At 34.9% G+C, this 21,449-nt stretch overlaps 1 protein-coding gene across 1 annotated transcript in view; it reads left to right on the forward strand.

Annotated features, from left to right (window-relative positions):
• Positions 1-21,449, forward strand: part of SCN9A (sodium voltage-gated channel alpha subunit 9) — a 176,940-nt gene that overhangs the window by 147,705 nt on the left and 7,786 nt on the right. Inside the window, exons 20-25 of the mRNA XM_035007847.1 lie at positions 3,212-3,385; positions 7,462-7,584; positions 11,491-11,772; positions 12,429-12,482; positions 13,393-13,530; positions 19,705-19,809. Of these exons, the coding sequence (XP_034863738.1) occupies positions 3,212-3,385; positions 7,462-7,584; positions 11,491-11,772; positions 12,429-12,482; positions 13,393-13,530; positions 19,705-19,809 (876 nt within the window). The remainder of the gene's footprint in view (positions 1-3,211; positions 3,386-7,461; positions 7,585-11,490; positions 11,773-12,428; positions 12,483-13,392; positions 13,531-19,704; positions 19,810-21,449) is intronic.

A 21,449-nucleotide genomic window follows, 5' to 3' on the forward strand; every position in this document is an offset into this window, starting at 1 on the left:
CTTGCATATATACCAAGCACTTTCTATGAGAGTTGAAAGGGACCTGGGAGAGTTACAAACTCCCTAAGCCTTCTCTTATTTTTCTTTCCTGCTGACACGAACAGAGATGAACCCTTAGAAGCTCAGTTCCAGCTAGAGATACCACTGGAAATTCCTTTATACTAAAAACAGAATACTTAAGAACTTTGTAAATTGTTTCATAGATAGTCTTCATGGATCTGGAATTGGATTTTTATAAGAAGTTAACCTGTTGCTATTTCATGGATGCTGATAGAATACATGCGACCTCTAAGTCAGAGACAAAGGATTTTATTAGTCATGACATTGGAAGCAACATGAACTTCAACATGTTTGTGTTGGTCCCCCTTGTCTCCAAGTCTCATGAGGGCATGGCATGGGGATAAATGAATGGCCCACACACTGTGGATTAGCTTCATAGCTGAAGAGCGCTAAATTTAGGGAACCCTGTCCATTTTTTTTAAAGGAGGGGAGGGGCAGAAAGGGAGAGAGAGAGAATGTTAAGCAGACTCCATGCCCAGCGTGGAGCCCAATATGGGGCTCCATCTCACAACTCGGAGATCATAACCTGAGCTGAAATCAAGAGTTGGACACTTAAGCGACTGAGCCACCCAGGCGCCCCAGGGAACCCTGTCCTTTTATAGCAAGCAGTAATCAACCTTGCTTTTTTGTCCCAGACAGAGACAATGTCTCATCCCTCAAGGTTGCTTGTTGCAAAGGCAACCGTGAGAAATAACCTGAGTAAAGAGCAAGTCAGGGCCTTGTATTCTTGGCATACCCAACAATGATATGAAGGGATGCTCAGGGCCTACAGTGGATGGCCTCTCCTAAAACAGACGAATAAGAAAAATGGTACTCTTCTTATCGGGTGGAATGCGAGTAGGAATCTCAACAATGTCTACGTTATCTTGTATTCCTAGTAACTATTTTGCTGAGTCACACATGTGACTGAGACTTTTAGAAAGGAGAGTAAAAAAAAAATTAAAGAGAAGTTTAGAACAATCCCTTGTTCAAAATGTTGAAAAAGGAAGATGACATTTTTGGGGAAGAGGTACTCTCAAAACTAAAATTCTGGGTGCCTGAGTGGCTCAGTTGATTAAGTGTGGGACTCTTGATTTTGGCTCAGGTCGTGATCTCAGGGTTGTGAGATCAAGCCCCATGTTGGGCTCTGCACTCAGCGTGGAGTCTGCTTGAGATTCTTTCTCTCCCTCTCCCTTGGCTCCTCTCCCTGCTCAGGTGTCTGTGTGCTCATGCTCTCTCAAATAGATAAATAAATAAAATCTTATAAAAAAAACAAACAAACCTGAAATTCAATTGAATCATATGAGGAAGAAAAGGGAAAGGTATTTTAAGAAACTGCTGTTTTTACTCAGAGTTTGCTAATTAAGCTAGATTTTTAAAATCCCTGTCCATAAAACAAAAAAAGGTAACAGCCGAGTTAGTTACATATTTATTATGTTTCAAGATCTTTATATAAGTTTTTTCACTTAATCTTTGAACAATCTTATGAAAAAAACTATCGTTTTGCTTATTTTACCAAAGAGGAAGTTGGGCAGAGAGTTTAAAAAGTTGTTTAATGTCCCAAAGCTAGTAAGTGACAGACCCATAACTTAACTGAGCTCTAAAGTCAAAGCCAACCATATCTTTTCACTGATTTCTGGCTTCTCAAAAAGGAGAGTACCCACCATGTAGAAACAAATGAGTGAAATGAGTAACAGTAAAACCTACACCCCACATTGGGTAGAGCTCACATAATGATGTCCTTGCCTCCTTGCTTCTACATCCATGAAGCTAGTCCTGGAAGTTAGCTAGGAGCCCTGCAGGCTGAATCCTGTTTCCAGCTCTGGGACTAGTCAGAACAAGGTGCACTCAGGCAGGGTATTTGGCTCTCAGCATCAAGACTTACTACTGGTCCTGCTCTGCACCCCAGTTCCAGGGACAACCCTTTTGTTCTGTGTGATCAAGCCCCTTCCTTATCTTTGCATTTCAAGTATTGAAGAGTTGCCATAGTGTCTGTCTGTGTAGCTTGCCTCACTCCTCAACAACTTGGAGAAGGGAGGCTAGAACATCCCAAGAGCTGGAAGTTTCCTGTTGCATTTCAGTGCCACTGACATTCAGAACCTCTGCCAGCTGCTAGAACCTTTTTTTATCATCTTAGTAAGTCTGCTCATTCTCTGTGTCCCAACTTCTCTGTCATCTTCAATATTGATACCAACAGTTTGCAATAAGTTCCAAGGATCATTTTTAAAGTATTGATATAGGAACTTGGAATAAGAAGAAGAATGGACAAGCCCGTGGCTATGGATAGGTAGTATAATGTTTACCACTAAGGATACAGCTTCTTTTGCTTTCATGTTCTTCAACGAAGTGAATATTGTTTAATCTTGAAAAAGCAAATCCTAATACTCTAGACCTGTTTAGGTCAGGAATCATTTTCAATGTCTTCGGTGAGCTCAGTTCATTAAGTCCATTCTAATTATTTCCCAAGGGACTAGTGGCTATGACCACAGAATCATCGTCCGTCTAAAAGTTCTAGAAGAGTGTTAAAAGGTGCCACATTCATGACCTGAATGTAACAGTAATTTGTAGAGCTAAAGCTCTCAATGAATGATAAATATTGTGCAGAATTCAAAGAAAGAAACCATCCTCTGTGTTCCACAGTCCTATAAGCTACTGCATTCATTCATTCAGCAAACTCCCTTACCTCCTGCTGTGTTTTTAGAACAGTTCTAGGCACTGGGAATGCACAAGCATATAAGAACTGAAGGAGATCTCCAAATCCTACTGGTGAGAGTGAAGGAGAGTACAGGGTGAGAAAGATATATATGACCGGACGATCTGGGAATCGTGTCTTAAATTATCAGGATTCATCCAATTTGAAGAGAGATAAAGGGAAATCAGATGAAGTAGAAATTGCTGCAGTTATCAGAGATCGTGGTTCTTTTAGAGGATTATAAATTAATTTATTCTTTGCACCATTTCTCTTAACCTCTGGCGACCAGTGGCACATACTGGTAAGAAGTCTAGAACTAAGTGTTACATAGGAGCTGTAAACCAGAAGAAAGTCAGCTAGCCCATAATGGTATATATCTTTCAGTATAAAATCATCCATCAGAATTTTATTTCCTGCTTTTGTTATGAATCGTAAGCTTTAAGGTGGACGTGAATTGAAATTTGAATACTATTTTCACAGGCTTTTGAAGATATATATATTGAAAAGAAAAAGACCATTAAGATTATCCTGGATTATGCTGACAAGATATTCACTTATGTCTTCATTCTGGAAATGCTTCTAAAATGGGTAGCATATGGTTATAAAACATATTTCACCAATGCCTGGTGTTGGCTGGATTTCTTAATTGTTGATGTAGGTTGGATTTATTCTTATAAATAAGCGTTCTGAGGAACTTTCACTAATGTTGTTTGTTATCATATTTTAATCTTGGTTAGCTTCTTATACTTTCAGACTATAGTCTTATAGGTATTATTGAAATATTAATATAGCCAATAGAAATATATCTGTAAGGAATATTAAAAGAGAAATTCTGCAATGAGTGTGAATTCTTTCCTGTACCATTCTAACATTTATAATTTACTTGTGCATATGTTTTCTGCAATCAGAGAAAATGTGATTATATATATATATACACATAGACATATATCACACACACACACACACACACACACACATATATATATATACATGATTTGAATATCATCCCTGTTGGGAAGAAGAAAAAATGAAAACTTGGTGGTGGGGGGTGGGAATGGAAAAGGGCAGAGGCACAGATTAAAAAGATAAAATACTGATTTTTTTTTTTACAATATAAAATGAGAAAATAAAAGAGGATAAGGGATATATCAAGTTGTCTGATATGTTGGCTGAAAGTTATGTAAAATGGTAGTGCTAAAGCTAAGTTAAAGAGTTGGGGAGGTATGGAATTTCAAAATATTTATCTCTGTCACAATGAGAGGGAAAACCAAAATTAGTCACAACTCTTATCTCCGCCTGAAACATCCAACTTACCCTTCATCTCTAGAGTGCCAGTGAAGCAGAAAAATAAGCATTGGCAATTTCAAGTAATAAATTCAGAGAACTATTCAATACTTGGATGATGGAAAATATATAAGAATGCCTCAGCTTATGCATTATTTTTAACAAAGCAAAACTATTTTTTAGGAATCTTGTTGAAATGGGAAAGAAATCCTAAAATAGCTGTGAGACTTTAAGGCATCTCAAATAGAAATGGTGCAATGGCCAATTTTATCAATTTATTCTTATTTAGTGTATTCAATTTTATTTTATGTCTTAATGATATAATTTAATAATATATCACATATAATAATTACATTATTATGTTTTATATTATTTTAAAAGGCTTTCTTAAATTACTTCATGACCTCAATTTCCCAATCTAATTTTTCTCAGAATGATTTATTTTTTTCTACCTTCTACTAATTCTCCTAGATTTTCCAAAATCTAGTCTTTGTGGCTAGGGAAGGGACAACTTATAATCATTTACACTTCTTAGAGATTTTTTTCCCATCTGATGTGGAATTAGAGGGCAACATGCAAATTTTTATAGTGTTAACAAGTGCTCTAACATTTAACCAAGAGTTTGCATCATCAAACTTTTCAGAAAAGATAAATATAGCATCATTAATAGATATCAAAATTACAAATAAGCATTATAAATAGCCAAATCTGACTGCAAAATTAAACCAAAACTCATCATATCTACTCAAAAGTTCAATTTCTCAACTATTATCCAAAGCTCAGTAAACTCTTTTTTAACAGCTCAATGTATAAAATATTGCAAACAATAACACTTTTGTTTTCTATATCAGTGATGTACAAAAACAATTTTTTGAGGTATAGCTATACATTACATCTCATATCTTCTCTTAGGCCTTCTCTGTGAGATCTCTAATTTTTGAGACCTTATATTAGTGATTCCATATTGTTTGTTCTTTAATTTACTTTTATATATATGTTACCTAGTTACTGGCTAGAAAAATAAATGGTAAGATAGATGCTTTTGTAACATAATAGATTTAAAGAAAGGCTAACCTAAATAAGAAGAAATGATAGAAGGAATGTTGGTTATTTCTTTTCTTTTCTCTTAACCATTAAATATGATAGGGTCTTTTAAAAGTTATTATAAAATATTTAAGATATTCAAAAACCTTTAAAAATATTATCACAAACATAGTTATTTTCATCACTCAGTCTGTGAAATAAAAGTTTATACATAGAATTGAATTTATTTTAGGTTAAGAAAGAGATAAAGCCATTTCATAGCAGAAATTATTTTGTGTTGTATTTGAAAATCTGAGCTGGTGAATCTTAAGAGTATGTAATATACAGAACTCAGGTATATAGCTTCAATTTGAAATGTTATTTAATATTTTGAGAAAAAGTAAGTAAATATACATGTAAATAAAAAATATACATTACCTATTATATATAATATTCTATATATAGTATTTTTAAAATGCAACATGGAGAGTGAAGCTGTACACAATATTCTTGCTGGTAGAGATGCAAATTTAGTGATGCAGATTTGGAGGAGGAACTGAAATTTTATTTCTCAAAAATTGAGCCAATTATCTAGAGGAATTGTTCTCAAAGTTGGTTCTCATTGAACCAACAGCATTGGTGGGAACTTGTTAGTAATCCAGTTCTCAGGACCTACCCAAGATCTACTCAATCAGAATCTCAAGTGTTGGGACCCAGAACACTATTGTTATAAGCCTTCCAGATAATTCTGGTGCATACTGAGGTTTCAGAACCACTGATCTGATTTGATATTCACAGGATGGATTGTTGGATTTCCACAGGGTTCTTTAATTGAAATTTATTTGCCTGAGCATTAGTCATCAGTATTGGCATATATTGTATATATACATATGTATGCATAGATAAATAGATGTGTGTATATCTTCTCAGTTACAGAGTAATCTCTAGTTTTCTCAGTAATATGTATCTATTATATTCAATATCATGACACCTAACAGTGGTTTGGAAATTAGGCCTGCCATTTCTGTAGGGGCTATTCCCATCATAATAGACATTTAAAAACTTTTTTTTTCCTGAGTAAAAGGAATACTTGCTATTCTTATTAAAGAGCATATTTTCTTAAGTGTACTTAATTTAAGAAAATAATGGACCTGAATGACTTGGGTGAATTTCAGAATGATATGAGGGAGGATTAGTTCTGCTGGATATGTAGCATAAAGACTTAAAAAGAAACAATGTTACATTAAGATATTTGGAAGCAACTGCATGAGAAAGAACACACACTTCAACACATCTTGATTCATAAATCAGTTTACTTGTCTCTGATAGCAGGAGCAGTGAGCTTGTGAGCAATGAATTTTTCTACTCTATCAATAGTTAAATATAAGGAGGTTGACTCTCAGGTTTTCCTAGTCTTCCCTGGAAAATTTTAATCTTTTAGTCAGTAGTTAATTCATAATGAAGAGCTGCATTCCGGACATTGTTCTTAGACATTGCTTCCTGCTACTCACAGTGTGAAAACAAATGAATATTTTAAATGGAACTTACTCAGACTGAATGCATTTGCAGATCCAGATGTAAGGTCATTGAGGAGCTCATTACTCTGATTACGAAAATGTGTATTGATTTTATTTCTGTCCATGTTCTTTCTTCTAAGATAGTTTATGACAAGAACACAAATTTCTGTTGGACGCTGGTTATGGTCATTGTGGCAGGTCTAACATGATAAAGTTCCGTATGTCTGTGTTGATTGTAAAGCCAGTGAGATCACATACTCCTGTGCTCTCTTCCATACAATTGAGATTTTCTCCCACTATTCCTAGGTAAATCTTTGGTACCAGTACTGAGAAATTGCAAGGCAGAACAATTTGTAGGGAATTAGCTCCATCTCAAAATCATGAGTCTTCAAAATGCTTTTGAATAAGGTCTATACTAGACTTAGATTTGGTTGAGTCAATGCCACACTCTCATGACTTAGCTTCAGAATCACACACTTTGTTATGACCTAGGTTTTATTATAATTGAAATTTTGATAGTTGCTCTAATTAAATGTATAGCATAAGTGTATAACATGTTCATAAGCATTAAATGTATAGCATATCTAATTAAATATATCAAGCATAAGTTCAGAATAAGCAAGTACATAATCATTGATGACAAAAAGTGTGAAAAGCTTTATTCAGATATAAGAAATAACCTACTTTCCTTCTACTATTTCTTTTTATTTTCATTAGCCTTCCTTTGTAGCTATTTCCTTATAAAAGCATTCATTCATCTTATCTATTTTTAGGCAGTGATGAGACAACTTGATATATAAAATATTATTCTTGTTGATCTGCTCTTAGTGATCTTTGAAATTGACTTTTCCTCTTTGTGCTTTATTATTTTATTGAAATGATTAATGAAAATTTTATTTTTTGTAGGTTTCTTTGGTTACTTTAGTTGCAAACACTCTTGGCTACTCAGACCTTGGCCCCATTAAATCCCTTCGGACACTTAGAGCTTTAAGACCTCTAAGAGCTTTATCTAGATTTGAAGGAATGAGGGTAAGAAAATGCTAAACTTTCTAATATCCTTATTTTCTAAATGGAGTATAAAATATAAAAAAAATAAGTATGTAGAAATTATGGGCTGTTTATATTAATATGTACATATATCTACATATATACATATAGATGGACTGTTTATATGTGTGTGTGTGCATATGTATATACATAGTATTCAGTGCATATTGTTTAACAAAGAGTAAATCAAATACAGTAATGCCTCCTTCACATAATTTTGTTAGGCAGTAATCCAAATAAGTGACTTTTTTTTTTAATGTAAATCTCTATCCTAGGAAACACTATTCATTCTGATAACCTCTCCCATATACAAGTTATCAAGGACTTGCCTGTATCCAATGCTCAGATTTTATAGGGTGCCTGGGTAGCTCAGTCAGTTGAGTGTCTGCCTTCAGTTCGGGTCATGGTCCCAGGGTCCTGGGATCGAGCCCTGCATCAGGCTCCCTGCTCAGTGGGGAGCCTGCTTCTCCCTTTGCCTGCTGCTCCCCCTGCTTGTGTGCTCTCTCTGTCAAATAAATAAATAAATAAATAAATAAATAAATAAATAAATAAATAAATAAATAAATAAATAAATAAAATCTTTAAAAAAAAAATTTTTAAGAGCTAACCTGGGTAGGAATCATAAGAAAAAAATGGAATTGAAGTGGCATCAGCCACACTTAATTTCATCCTTAAAATAAATGTTTCAATGAAAGTAGAATTATCTCCAAATTACATTTGACAAAACTAAAGCTCTGAGAATCTACATAATTTGTACTAGGCTGCATGGTGCCTGAAAATAGATCATTTTGTAGAGACAAACAAGGTGAGATAAACAATGACTAGTAGCAACTTAGCTTTAAGAGCTGTATTAAACCAGCAACTTCATAAAATACATGGAGGACAATGACCTTACTCTCTCCAATTAGTCCATATCCTCATTTATTGCTGCTTTCCTCAAATTTCCTTTTCATCAGCTTTATACTTGCTTTCTCATGCTTCTGTTGTTCTCTTGGCTGGGAATGCTTCTCCCTACCCTGTCCCAACCCTGACTCATCAATATAGCAGACAGATACCTACCCAGCCAGTAAGGCTCAATTTAAATTTGCTTTGTCTCTTCACCATGGGGCGTAGGTGGGCATCCTCCCTCTATGTTCAGGCATACAAAATCCTTATTATACTGTTTTTTACTTATTTATATGACTGCCTCTCTACCTGTAGTCCCTGAATAACTCAACATGTAGATTAGTCTATCTCACTGCTTCTCTAAGTGCGATCCACAGACCAGCCATCAGCGTCATCTGAGAACTTATTAGAAATGCAAATGCCCAGGTCCCGCTCCAGACATACTGGATTATAAACTCTGGGATGGGCCTTGGAAATCTGATACCTCAGGTGAATATCCGAGACCTTTTAGTCTAGCAGATCTTCAGTGTTATCTCTGCTAAACTATGACTGTTTAATGCATCCAGTGTACCCATGTATATGAGATCTCATAATTACACAAAAAAATCATAGGTATAAGTCAACCCTTTCTATCATGTAAGAATTGAAAAATTTAAATTTATGTTATTATACAGAAAGGTGGGATTGGAATCCATTGGCATTAACTTCATTTTTTGAGCACTGGTAGAATGTTACAATCTATCTAGAACTTATGACTGATTTCTGGACTCAGACAGTATCAGTATACTGCATTTTCATGAATGAAGAATATGCTTTCCCTTACAAAACTAATTCCCTCAGCAATTAAGCCAGCGCATTATTTTATCCTCTTTTCTCTTTGTTCTTTATCTATAATAGAGCTGATGCAGGAGAATGGTTTAATGTATTTGGAGGACCATATATGTCTCTTTAGCATTTATTAACCACGCAAAAAGGGTATGTTCCTTCTTCACACTGCAGGATGATTCTGAAGAATAAATGAAACAATGATTTGAGGCATTTTTGTAGTTAGCTTCCTTTGAATCTTGAGGCTCTTAAGCTTATTGACTTTCCCAAATGGCTTCTTATCAGACCGATATGTACCTATCTCCCTCAGAGATGTACCGTTGCTCACATTCTTCCAGCAAACATTTTAAACACCAACTATGTGTTAGTTATTATGCTATAAAAAGAGTACAATGGTGAAGAGACCCAGTCCCCCAACATTGAATAGGGACAAAAATCATGGAGAGACAGACAGGGGAACAGTAGTTATTCTAGGACATCAGCTATAAAGTAGTAAGCATGCAGCACTGCAGAAACATGGGGGAGGTTGGAGTGGCTGCCAGGGGAAGTCTAGGAAGGCCTCACAAGGAGTTGACATTGGAGCCATGACTGAGAGAGTGGGTCCAAATCCCAGGCATGTAGGCATTCCAGGCAGAGACGCTACCTGGGGGAGAAGCACAGGATTGAGTGTGCAAGGCATGTTTGAGCAATGACTAGAAGATCAATGTGCCTAACTGACAAGCACAATGGGGAGGCCAGTAGGAAGTGAGGATGAAAGCATAGACTTGAACAGGAGTTGGCCACTTTGAACTTTCTTCTCTACTCCTGTTCTTCCCAATCCTTTCAGTGTCATGTACACTATCGGAATCTCATAAAAATGCGAATCATCTCTTCATTAAAAAAGTACACCTGTGATGTTTTTCATACAATTTCATGCTCGCATAGAACCTCGACAGGCCCATAGACCCTAGGGTAATAACTACTGTTCTAGACCAGAGGTTAACAAACTAAAGCCCACAGGCTGCTTGCCTGTGTTGTAAAGGAAATTTTACTGCTTCTCAGCCATATCCATTTATATATGATTTATTGCCACAGTGGCAGAACTGAATAGTTGCAACAGAGACCATCTAACCCTCAAAGCCTACAAATATTTAAGAAAGTGTTTTCCACCTCCTGCTGTAGACAATCTGAAAAGTAGTCAGAGATGCTTAATGTTTCACCATCTGGAAAAAAGAGGGAACACAGTGCTCTTACTCAACAAATTAGTCTTTAACACATTTGGACTCAAATTCAGACTAGAGCTGAAGTATAAAAAGACAGGTAGGTTTTGAAAGGTGGGGTAATTAGGAAAATCTGGAGAGTGATAAACGCTATGATAGTCTGCATGCAGGAAAATTGGAGTGGCAAGAGGCACTGGTCATTAATAGCAGTGGAAATGCCAAAAAGCAGAAATAAAGGAAGTATTAAAGATAACTACCTCATTTTTATTTTAACCGAGGCAAGCATTTTCTATATTTAGCCAAGGACTTATACATAAAGTATATTTAGACTTAGAATAATAAATTTGAAAAGGTGTCTCTCATTTAGCAGATGAAGAAACAGAGGTCCCAAGGTCTTAACTGAATTCACGTATCACATTATTAGCAGAACCAACTAAATAGAAAGGGTTCATACAATAAAAGACTCCTAACCTCAACTCCAGCTTATATACATCAATAGTTTCTGTACGTGGGAGAATTTTAGCACTGGTCATTCTAGGACTATGAACCTTTAAATCTACATTTTATTTGTTATCATTCATACTTAGAAATTTCTTTTTTTTTCCCCCTAGAGTATGCAGATTTAGGACTTCACCTTACATACATCAGGTTTTTGGTTTATTATTTTTATTTTTTCATTTATTTAAGCTGTGGTATCATTTTAGTTACTTTGTTTTGCACTGTGGCTAATAGTTTCAATGTGTGTTCATCATGTATTTTAGTAAACTTGTAGTTCACAGGGCTCCTGTCTCATTCTGTCTTGCTTGGCATACTACTGAGCATAGACATTCAGTTAATACATGTTGGTTGATGATTTGATGTCTTAAACATGTAACGGTGGCTTTTCTAATTTCTTTAGTTCTGTATTGTGTTTCGTTAATGTCGACCATTTAACACTTTTACTACTCCTAATCATCCCTCTCTTTCTTTTGAATACTAGGTGGTCGTGAATGCACTCATAGGTGCAATTCCTTCCATCATGAATGTGCTACTGGTGTGTCTTATATTCTGGCTAATATTTAGCATCATGGGAGTAAATTTGTTTGCTGGGAAGTTCTATGAGTGTGTTAACACCACAGACGGGTCACGCTTTCCAACAAATCTAGTTCAAAATCGTTCTGATTGTTCCGCACTGATGAATGTTAGTCAAAATGTACGATGGAAGAACCTGAAGGTGAACTTTGATAATGTTGGACTTGGTTACCTGTCTCTGCTTCAAGTTGTAAGTGAGCCCTGTCATGAATGCTTGATGTTTTGGTAGACACTAGATGAGGGTAGAAGTCATTCTTTAAATAATCTATTACCTAGAAATTAAAGATAAGGTACTTTGTGACTTTAAAAAGGAGACTTGGTCTTTCTTAGAACATGTGCCTATAAAACATGAGTTAAGAAGCAAAGGTTCTGTTGCATTTGAGAATCACTAATTCATAATAGACTTTCGGTGTCATGTGGCTCCTCACCATTTACACCATCTGAATGTTGCTGCAAAAATAAATAGTTTTGGGACTGCCAGTTTTACACTGCATGGGAATGAGAAGAACTTCCCACTATCATAGAGGGTCCTTAAAAAAATGGAGAAAAAAAAATGTTTCCTGCCTCGTTCATAAAATTCTCCTCTACCTCTGGAAAAATAAAAGTTCATGTGCAAACTTTGCTGGAATTGTAACAACCTGTAAATAATTAACCAGGACTAAGATTTAGATGTGACTTGGGACCATGTCCTTTTTGTTCTTGACATAGCATCTTTATATTAAATTGATACTTTGAAATACAGTAAAACATAGTGATTTGATGTCACTAAATGTAATAATAAATGGACTAAACTCATGTATGGCTATTTTAGAGTATGAGCCTCACATTCAGATTTTATTGTTATAGGCAACATTTAAGGGATGGATGGATATTATGTATGCAGCTGTTGATTCTGTTAATGTAAGTATTGGTCATTATTACACTAAACTTACAATTTTTAAAGCTCCTTAGTTTAGTTTGGCCATTTTCAAATAGTAGCTCCAAGGAGCCTTTGGTATGTACACACAAAATGAAGCACTTCCACCTAATAATAGACTAGCAATTATGTGTGCAGCATTTGGTGACTGAGCTTGCTCAAATTCTAGCTCTCTCATATGAGCTCTGCAACTGACTTTGAACAAATTACTTTGCCTCTCTCAGCCTGTTTATTGACTGAGAAAAAACAAAAAAATTCAATGCCCACTTCATGGCATTGTTCTGAGGATCCAAAAAGAAAATGTAAGTAGAGCACTTTGTACAGCCTAGCAATAACAAGTGCTCAGTGAATATGTTTATCAAAATAAAAATTCAATAACAAATGCTATTCATGGGTTTAAAAAATTTTATTCAAGTTTTTATTGTTTTTATACTTAAAATGCTGTGGAAGAGTTTATGTGAAATGAGTTCCATGCTAAGAAAGTTAAATCCAGTGAAGACATTTCTGTCATCAAATGAAGAAACAAAAATCAGCAAAATTTCTATAAATATGGTTATCTCCTCTTTTACAGTTTTTTTCTGGAAATAGAAAACATACATTAGGTCACTTAGTTACTAAATTGTCCTACCAATCTGAGAACAAGTACTATGTATGGTTAAGTCCTTTGTAGTCATCTGAAGATTATATTCATATACATAGTAAGCATGTAATAAATATTTACTTAATGTTGAATAAATTTTTAAGAATGTTTATGCCGATCCTTAAAATGTTATGGCTTCTGAAAAGCCAAGTTCACCTAGGATAGAACTATCTGGATTAACTTGTCAAACCATGTGAAAAAGAAAACAATTAATGTTATTGTCGACATACTGCTAACTTTTGTTAATTTTATAGGTAGACAAGCAGCCCATATATGAATACAGCCTCTACATGTATATTTATTTTGTCATCTTTATCATCTTTGGGTCGTTCTTCACTTTGAACTTATTCATTGGTGTCATCATAGATAATTTCAACCAACAGAAAAAGAAGATAAGTATTTTAAGGTTTTTATACTGCACTGAAAAATATGAACAATTATTTTTCCAAAAACATAATGTGGAAATTTAGTTTGATATCAGTTAGTAATTAGCTTCATTAGAACTTCATTTATTTTTCAAATAATTGACCAGGATACAGTACAGATATGCTTAATATCACTCATCTCTGCATAGAAAATAATAATCCCCTAAGTCCTGACTATTTTTAAGCAATATGACAAGTATTCAGTTTTTTTCAATGTTCCCTATAAAAGACTAAAAATTTATAATTAAAATTAGTGCACTAATTATTTATTTATTCAAGACACATTTCATTCATTCTCTGAGCCACTGTTCTATGGGATATGTATTGGGCTGGCCCTTGATGGACAACAACACTGGACATGGTTCCTGAGCTCAGGGAGTTTATATTACAGCAGAAGAAATGATACCTGTAATGGAAATTAAAATTTGTTAAATGTTGCAAATGAGATACTCTCCTGAGATTACTGTTTCATTACCCTTCACGTCAACTGTGTTAATTTCTTAGGGCTCCTGGAACCAACTACCACAAACTGGTGGCTTCTAACAACAGAAATTTATTCTTTCTCAGTTATGGAGGCTACAAGTCCAAAATCAAAGTGTTGGCAGGGGAGGATCCTTCCTTGCATCTTGCAGCGTTTTGTAGCTCACGGAGCTTGTGGCTTACAGAGCATATCTTTAGTCTCTGCCTCCGTGGTCACATGGCATGCTCCCTCTCTGTGTCTCTTTCCTTTTCTTATAAGGGCACTGGTCATATTGGATTAAGGGCCCATCCTACTCTGGTATGACCTCACCTTACTTTAATTACATCTACAATGACAATATTTCCAAATAAGGTAACTCTGAGGTACCAGGAGTTAGGACTTTAAAATATATTTTGGGGGGGGACACAATTCAACCTAAAACATCCACCATAAAATATAATATTATTATAGACTTTGTCTTAAAAGTGTGGGCAGCCACAGAGAGGTTAAGTGATTTACCCAAGATCATGCATCTAGTAAGTAAGTGATAGTTTTGATAGAGTCAGCAGTTAATCCCATATACCTCATATATTTTTTAGGTCCTCTACTATTCTATATCCCCCAATACTACAATATGAAATAGTGATAAGTTTAATAAGGAAAGTTAACAAAGCAATGACAACAAAAAAATAAGTGGGCAGTCAGAGGAAAAAATAGTTACAAATAGAAAAAACAGCTATAGAAAGTTGTATGATTTACGTGACAATTGGTAGGCCCTGGAAGACGAATAAGACCTGTAGCAACTGAGAGGCAAAAAGATTAATAATCCACAGGGAAGGGTAGAGAAATGTGTGAGCACATGCATAGTGCTGACAAACGAGACAATAATCCAGGAGGAATAGCCTTCATCCAGTTTGAGTGGAGTTTTGAGATGGAGTTTTTCTTTTTAAGTTTTTATTTAAGTTCCAATTCGTTTACAGTGTAATATCAGTATGACGGGTACAATATAGTGATTCAACACTTCCGTCCAATACCCACTGCTCATCACAGGTACCCTCCTTAATCTCCATGCCCTATTTAACCAGTCTCCCCACCCACCTCCCCTCTGGTAACAATGGAGTTTTAAGAAGAGAAATAGTAAAAGATGAATGAGGCCTTGCTTGAGAGCAGATCTTTCTTTTTCAGTAGGAGTTGATGTGTCACTGAAGTATTTTGAGCAAGGGAGTACATATAATCAAGACATTGGCACTTATTCAGATTTAATGATGTGTCTAATTCTGTACTCCACATGTGTAATCTTAGGTTTTACAACAAATCTAAAAGACGTTGTATCCTCACTTCCCCTCAGAGAGGTTGTGTTACTTGCATGTCATTTGACAGCTAGAAAGTAGCTTCATCACAGATCCAACTGGAGTCTTGTCTTCCAGAGACCATGAAAACTCAGTTCTGATTTAAAAGATGGTGTTATAGGCAACTAATGAATTGTTGAACATTACATCAAAAACTAATGATGTTCTATATGCTGGCTAACTGAACATAATAATAAATTATTAAAATTATTTTTAAAATTATTAAAATTATTAAAAAATAAAAATTAAAAATGAATCCAGTAATGATGTATAGAATGATTGGAGAGAGACCAAAGACTAGGTCAGACTCTGCATTACCTGCCACCTCGACCACACTTAAGTCTTCAAATTAGTCATCTGCAGCAATGGAGAATATGCAATATGTTCAAAGAAGAGATTGTAGGAGGTAGAGTCTACAGTATTGTCTGTGATTTGTAAGAGATAAAGCATCTAAGAAGTCTCATTTTTCTGTCAAAGTTGACTGACGTACTGTGGCTGTAGCATCATCCACAGGAAAAGATATTTTTCAAAGATAAGGGGTAGACTTCAAAGAGTGATTTTAGATATTGACTTAGCATCTCAGAAAAGACGGATGTATGTGCAATGAAATATCATTATTGTACATGATTGATATTCAAAAGTGGAAGAAAATTTAGTAAATGTTGAATGTTATTTATGCTTACATTTTCCAATACAGGGTTTTTTCTTTCAAAGATCTTTTAAAATTCCATCTTCTATTCTTACATTTAATATCTGAGAGTTATACTTAGCTAACATTATCATACATTCATGCCTTTAGACAGAGAATCCTTAAAAATTGAGAATCTTGAAAATAATTTTACAAAGTATACTCTTATTTTCAATTTAATTATTTTTTTCAATTTTAGTCATTATAGATGTGTATATATGATATATAAGCACATACATATGATTCCCCAGTATTCCCTGAATAGGATGAATTAGACATGTATCTAGATAAAGCCATGTGACCATGAACAGGACAGCCACAGCCCTCATTGCTTTAACCTCCTTGCTTTTAAGTATTATCCTTGCAACAAGAATTGCCACTGGAGGCTGGGCTGACACCATTGCCATTACTCTCAGGCAAAAGTTACTAATTTAGAAGCACTAACAACTACCACTATGCCCTGCCTTTCTTCCAGTATTTCATTTGCAATTTAAGCATACCTTTTATTTTCTAACCTTTTCTGAATGGCTTCAGGTTTCTTTTCACCCTACTAAGAAGCAGGACTAACACTTCAATTAACCTACTGCATTGGAGCCTCTCAGCTAGATACTTTGTGTCTATGAATTCATCTAATCCATAGCCCAGACTAATGAAAGTGGCATCTTTACACAAAAGTGTATACACTGGCCTAGTCAGGATAAATAGCTTGTTTCAAATCAAGTAACAGGTCCATTGGCAGTCAGAACCCAAAGGTCTGTTTGACTTCAAAGCCCATATTCTTTTCATAGTGTATTCTTGCCTCTTAAGGCTTTTTAACTTCGGCATTTTGGTCTCAGATCATGGCTCTACCAACTACCCATACCTCTTCTAATAATCAACCCCACTTTACTAGTTTTTCCAAATACCCATCACTTTTACAAGTAATGTTTTCATTTAATAATTTCATGAGATTTAGGGTTTAATTCATCAGAAAACATACTTTGGAAAATTAGAACACAAATTATTAATAGGCTCAAGTTATAAAAGGAAAAAGTATGTAGTCTATTTACAGAAAGACCTAGTATAGACCTGGGTACATATGGGTAAATTCTAAGTAAAGCAACCCCTTTCGGTAACTATAACCTTATTAGGAAGGCTAATAACAACGACAGTAACAGCAACTAACAATTATTGAGGGCTTGTGTATCTGGCATTCTGTTGAGTGTTTTGAATGCATTATCTCAATTGATCCTCCCAACAAACCATCGAGGTGTAGCTACTCTTGTAACGATAACATGACTTAAACTGTCTTCATAAAGACATTAAGAAACTTGCCCAAGGACAACAGAGGATTTGAACAAAGATGATCTGACACTAGAACTAAATTCTTAAGTACTATGTAACACAGCTTTGACATAGTGTGTAATATTGAAAAAGACCAGCCTGGTCTATACAGTATCTTTCATCTAGCTTTTAAAGGGATGCATTTTGTATAAGGTCTCTAAAGCTACAGTAAAACCAAATTAAACAACACAAGCTCCCCATTGGAGCATCTTGTAATCTCCTCCTAGTTTCATCCCACCTTTTATTCTTTTGGCAACCAGGGTGTCATTAAGAGAAGTTAAAATTTGCTACTTTGATTTTTACCTCGAATTCATAGTTCTCTTCCCAGTGTTTTCCTAGCTTCTTCTGGTAAGTTCCTGACGTGTTATGGTACTCAGCCCTTGCCAATGAGTAGTTCTCTTAACATTGGCCTGAAGGCTCTCCCTGATGCCTAACATCAGTATGTAAGATAAACACCAAAGACTGTATATCAACCAGAATAAAGGTAAATTAAAACATATTAAGAAAGAAAGGGGAATCTGGTTACCATTAGGTATTTGATAAATTTTTTAAAAATGCAATATAATAGGAAACTGAATATTGCCTAATCCAAGAAAACTAAAGGGAAACCATAACCAGATTATCTTTAACTCCAGGACCCTACAAGTTAAGTAAGGATTTGAGAACTGTAAATTCCCCAAAATAAATTCCTAATTACGTGGATCATACTAATTTATCCCACAACTAAAAAATTGATATTATAGATCAATGTAGAAAATACATGAATATGTAAAAATTACAGATAATTTTAATAAAATTAGCATATCCTAAAAGAACACATAGGCATTCTTTGTGAGATTTGGACACTTACAGTGTTGAAAAGACCAAAAAACTTCATTTAGATGTTAGTTATTTTTACTGTTGAAACTTAGGGTTTCAACAATTAAGAAGTCCTTCAGGTCAAGGATCCTGGATGCTTGGTAATTTCCTCAATACTTAGGAAGCTATTATGTACAATATTGACACTTATAATGTTTATTGAAATTCCTTTATTGGAATGAAAAAAGTAGCTCACCAGTTTCTTGAAACACACGCACAGATATATATGTTACATGTTCGTTGTACAATAGTCTCCCCAACCCCTTATCTGCAGGGGATGTTCCAACACCCCCAGTGGATGCCTTAAACCACAGATATACCAAACCTTAAAAAACAAACAAACACAATAAAATAAAAAAACAAACAAACAAAACACATGTTTTGGCTTCTACATACATACCTATGGTAAAGTTTAATTTATAAATTAGGCACAGTAAGAGATTAACAACAATAACTAATAATAAAATAGAAAATATACTGTAATACAAGTTATGTGAATATGGCCTCCCCCAAAATATCTTATTGTGCAGTACTCATCCTTCTTATAATGATGTGAGATAAAAGGCCTACATAATGAGATGAAGTGAGGTGAATAACCTAGGCATTGTGATGTAGCTTGGGCTACTATTGACCTTCTGACAGTATGCCAGAAGGAGGATCACCTGCTTCCAGACCACAGTTGACCATGGGTAACAGAAACCACGGAAAGGGATACCATGGATAAGAGGGCACTACTGGGGGCGCCTGGGTGGCTCAGTCGTTAAGCGTCTGCCTTCAGCTCAGGTCATGATCCCAGGATCCTGGGATCGAGCCCCGCATCGGGCTCTCTGCTCAGCGGGAAGCCTGCTTCTCCCTCTCCCACTTGCCCTGCTTGTGTTCCTGTTCTTGCTGTGTCTGTGTCAAATGAATAAATAAAATCTTAAAAAAAAAAAAAAAAGAGGGCACTACTGTTTATTCCTTTTCTGTGCTAAAGGAATATGGCATTTGTAAATGAATACAAACAAATATAAAACTATTTTTGTTATTGTTTTGGCCCCTACTTTTCATTAGAGTCCCAAATATTAGACAAATCATCAAAAAAGATATTCAGTATTCTTATTTCTTATAACCCTTCCTAATATATTAGTTATCTAGCAATAAAATGCCAGATGAGACAAGTAGCAGATAAAATGAAATATCAGCACATAGTTTAAAATAACACAGGTTACCTCACCAAAAGAAAATTGAGCCAATAATTATGATATGCAATATATATATTTTATATATGCACATTACATTACTTATGGAGAGTCATGGGCCTATATCTAAGTAATTATTTAAGACATATTTTATTTATAGCTATGTGGCACATAATAAAATGCATTTTATTTCTATATAAAATATTTTTAACCTGTCTTAATGATCTGAGAAAAGATCTAGATAATGATTTCGGTTTTAACTAGGTTTATTTTTTGTTTCTTTACCTTGGAGGTCAAGACATCTTTATGACAGAAGAACAGAAGAAATACTATAATGCAATGAAAAAGCTGGGATCTAAGAAACCACAAAAGCCAATACCTCGGCCAGGGGTAAAAAAAAAAAAAAAAACAGTTCATCCTTAAACAACACAGGGGTTAGGGGCACCAACCCTCCACACAGTTGAAGATATGTGTATCAACTTTTGATTTCCCCAATTCTTAACTACTAAGAGCCTACTGTTGACCAGAAATCTTACTGGTAAACTGAACAGTTGATGAACACATAGTTTATATATATGTATTATATACATATGTATGTACATACATACATTCTTACATAAGGTAAGCTAGAGAAAAGAAAATGTTATTAAGAGAATCATTAAGAAGACTAAATACATTTACAGTACCATATTTATCTAAAAAAAAGTTCATGTATTAGTGGACCCATGCAGTTCAAATCTGTGTTGTTCAAGGTATACATATATATGTATACATATATATCTCTAGCATATAAATTTTCAAATTATTTTTAATTCATCTTTAATGTACAAGTAGTTCTTAAACATAAATGCTAATATTTGAACAAAAGTCCTTATAAAACTAAATATATGTGTTTTGAACATTACCGCAGTTCTTAATATTCTTATTTTTAATTTTTCTATAAAAATGAAAAGTAATTATATATGGTTTTACTTTTATATTAGCTATACAACTTACTACGAGTACAATGGTCTGTAGAGGATACAAATAAAATTTACTTTTGACTGAAATGTATTTATCTAAATGACGATTTTATGATGTAGTGATTGCTATCTATCATTAGGGTAAAACTAACTTGCAGATTTTTGATATTGTGACAAATAGCAAGAGAAGCAGTTGGACTGATCATGAATCTAAACTTTTTTTCTACTGTGAGGTCAAAGACCAGAGCGGGCTTAGATGGAAATAGTGAGTCTTAGCCGTCAAAGGATAGTTTGTATTCCTCTAACAACTGGCGGTGGGGGGGGGGGGGGGGGGGGGGGGGGGGGGGGGTGTCACAAAAGTGTAAATGCATTATATGCATTTCAATTTATATTCAACATAACATACCTTGCCAAAGAGTCATAGCTGAAGACAAAGTCAGTTAGTACCCAGCTGCCTACATGAGGATCACCCGGCACTTTTCAAATGGACTCATTGCCAGGTCTCAACCAGACCTACTGAATCACAGCCCTGGTATTTAATTTTTTGCTTGCCCCACTTGATCTTGGTAAAATGCCTTAAAACTTTCTAATGTAACTATAAAAAGGATTTTGAAAAAGCTCGTGTTTCCCGGAAAGCATAATGCTAGCAGTGAGATTAAAAGGAAAGGTGATATATAAGTATGGGTATGTATGGAAATATGTTCTGTACATGAAAGAGATAGGAAATTATAGGCCTCATACCATAACAGTCATATCAGTGCAAGACCATGTAACACATTAGCTAAAATAATATGACAAAGTAGAAATTTAGAGACATGTTATTTTATTAACTTTAAATACTCCAGGTAGTGGAGCTGAGGTTTTCTTAGTAAAAAATTACCTGTGACCATGGCAATTCATATATAACATAATAGGGTGGATGAGTTTAAAAGCAAATGTTAGTATACACGACCAACGGAAACCTGGCTGGTCTGGTATATACCAGAAGTCAACAACAACAACAAAAAGGTTTCATTCGCTCTGAGTTAGATTTAACTCATTAATAATATATCTTCTAAAAATTAAGAA

The sequence above is a fragment of the Mirounga leonina genome, unplaced genomic scaffold, assembly GCF_011800145.1.
Source record: "Mirounga leonina isolate KUSES-001 unplaced genomic scaffold, KU_Mleo_1.0 Mir_151, whole genome shotgun sequence".
NCBI lineage: Eukaryota > Metazoa > Chordata > Mammalia > Carnivora > Phocidae > Mirounga > Mirounga leonina.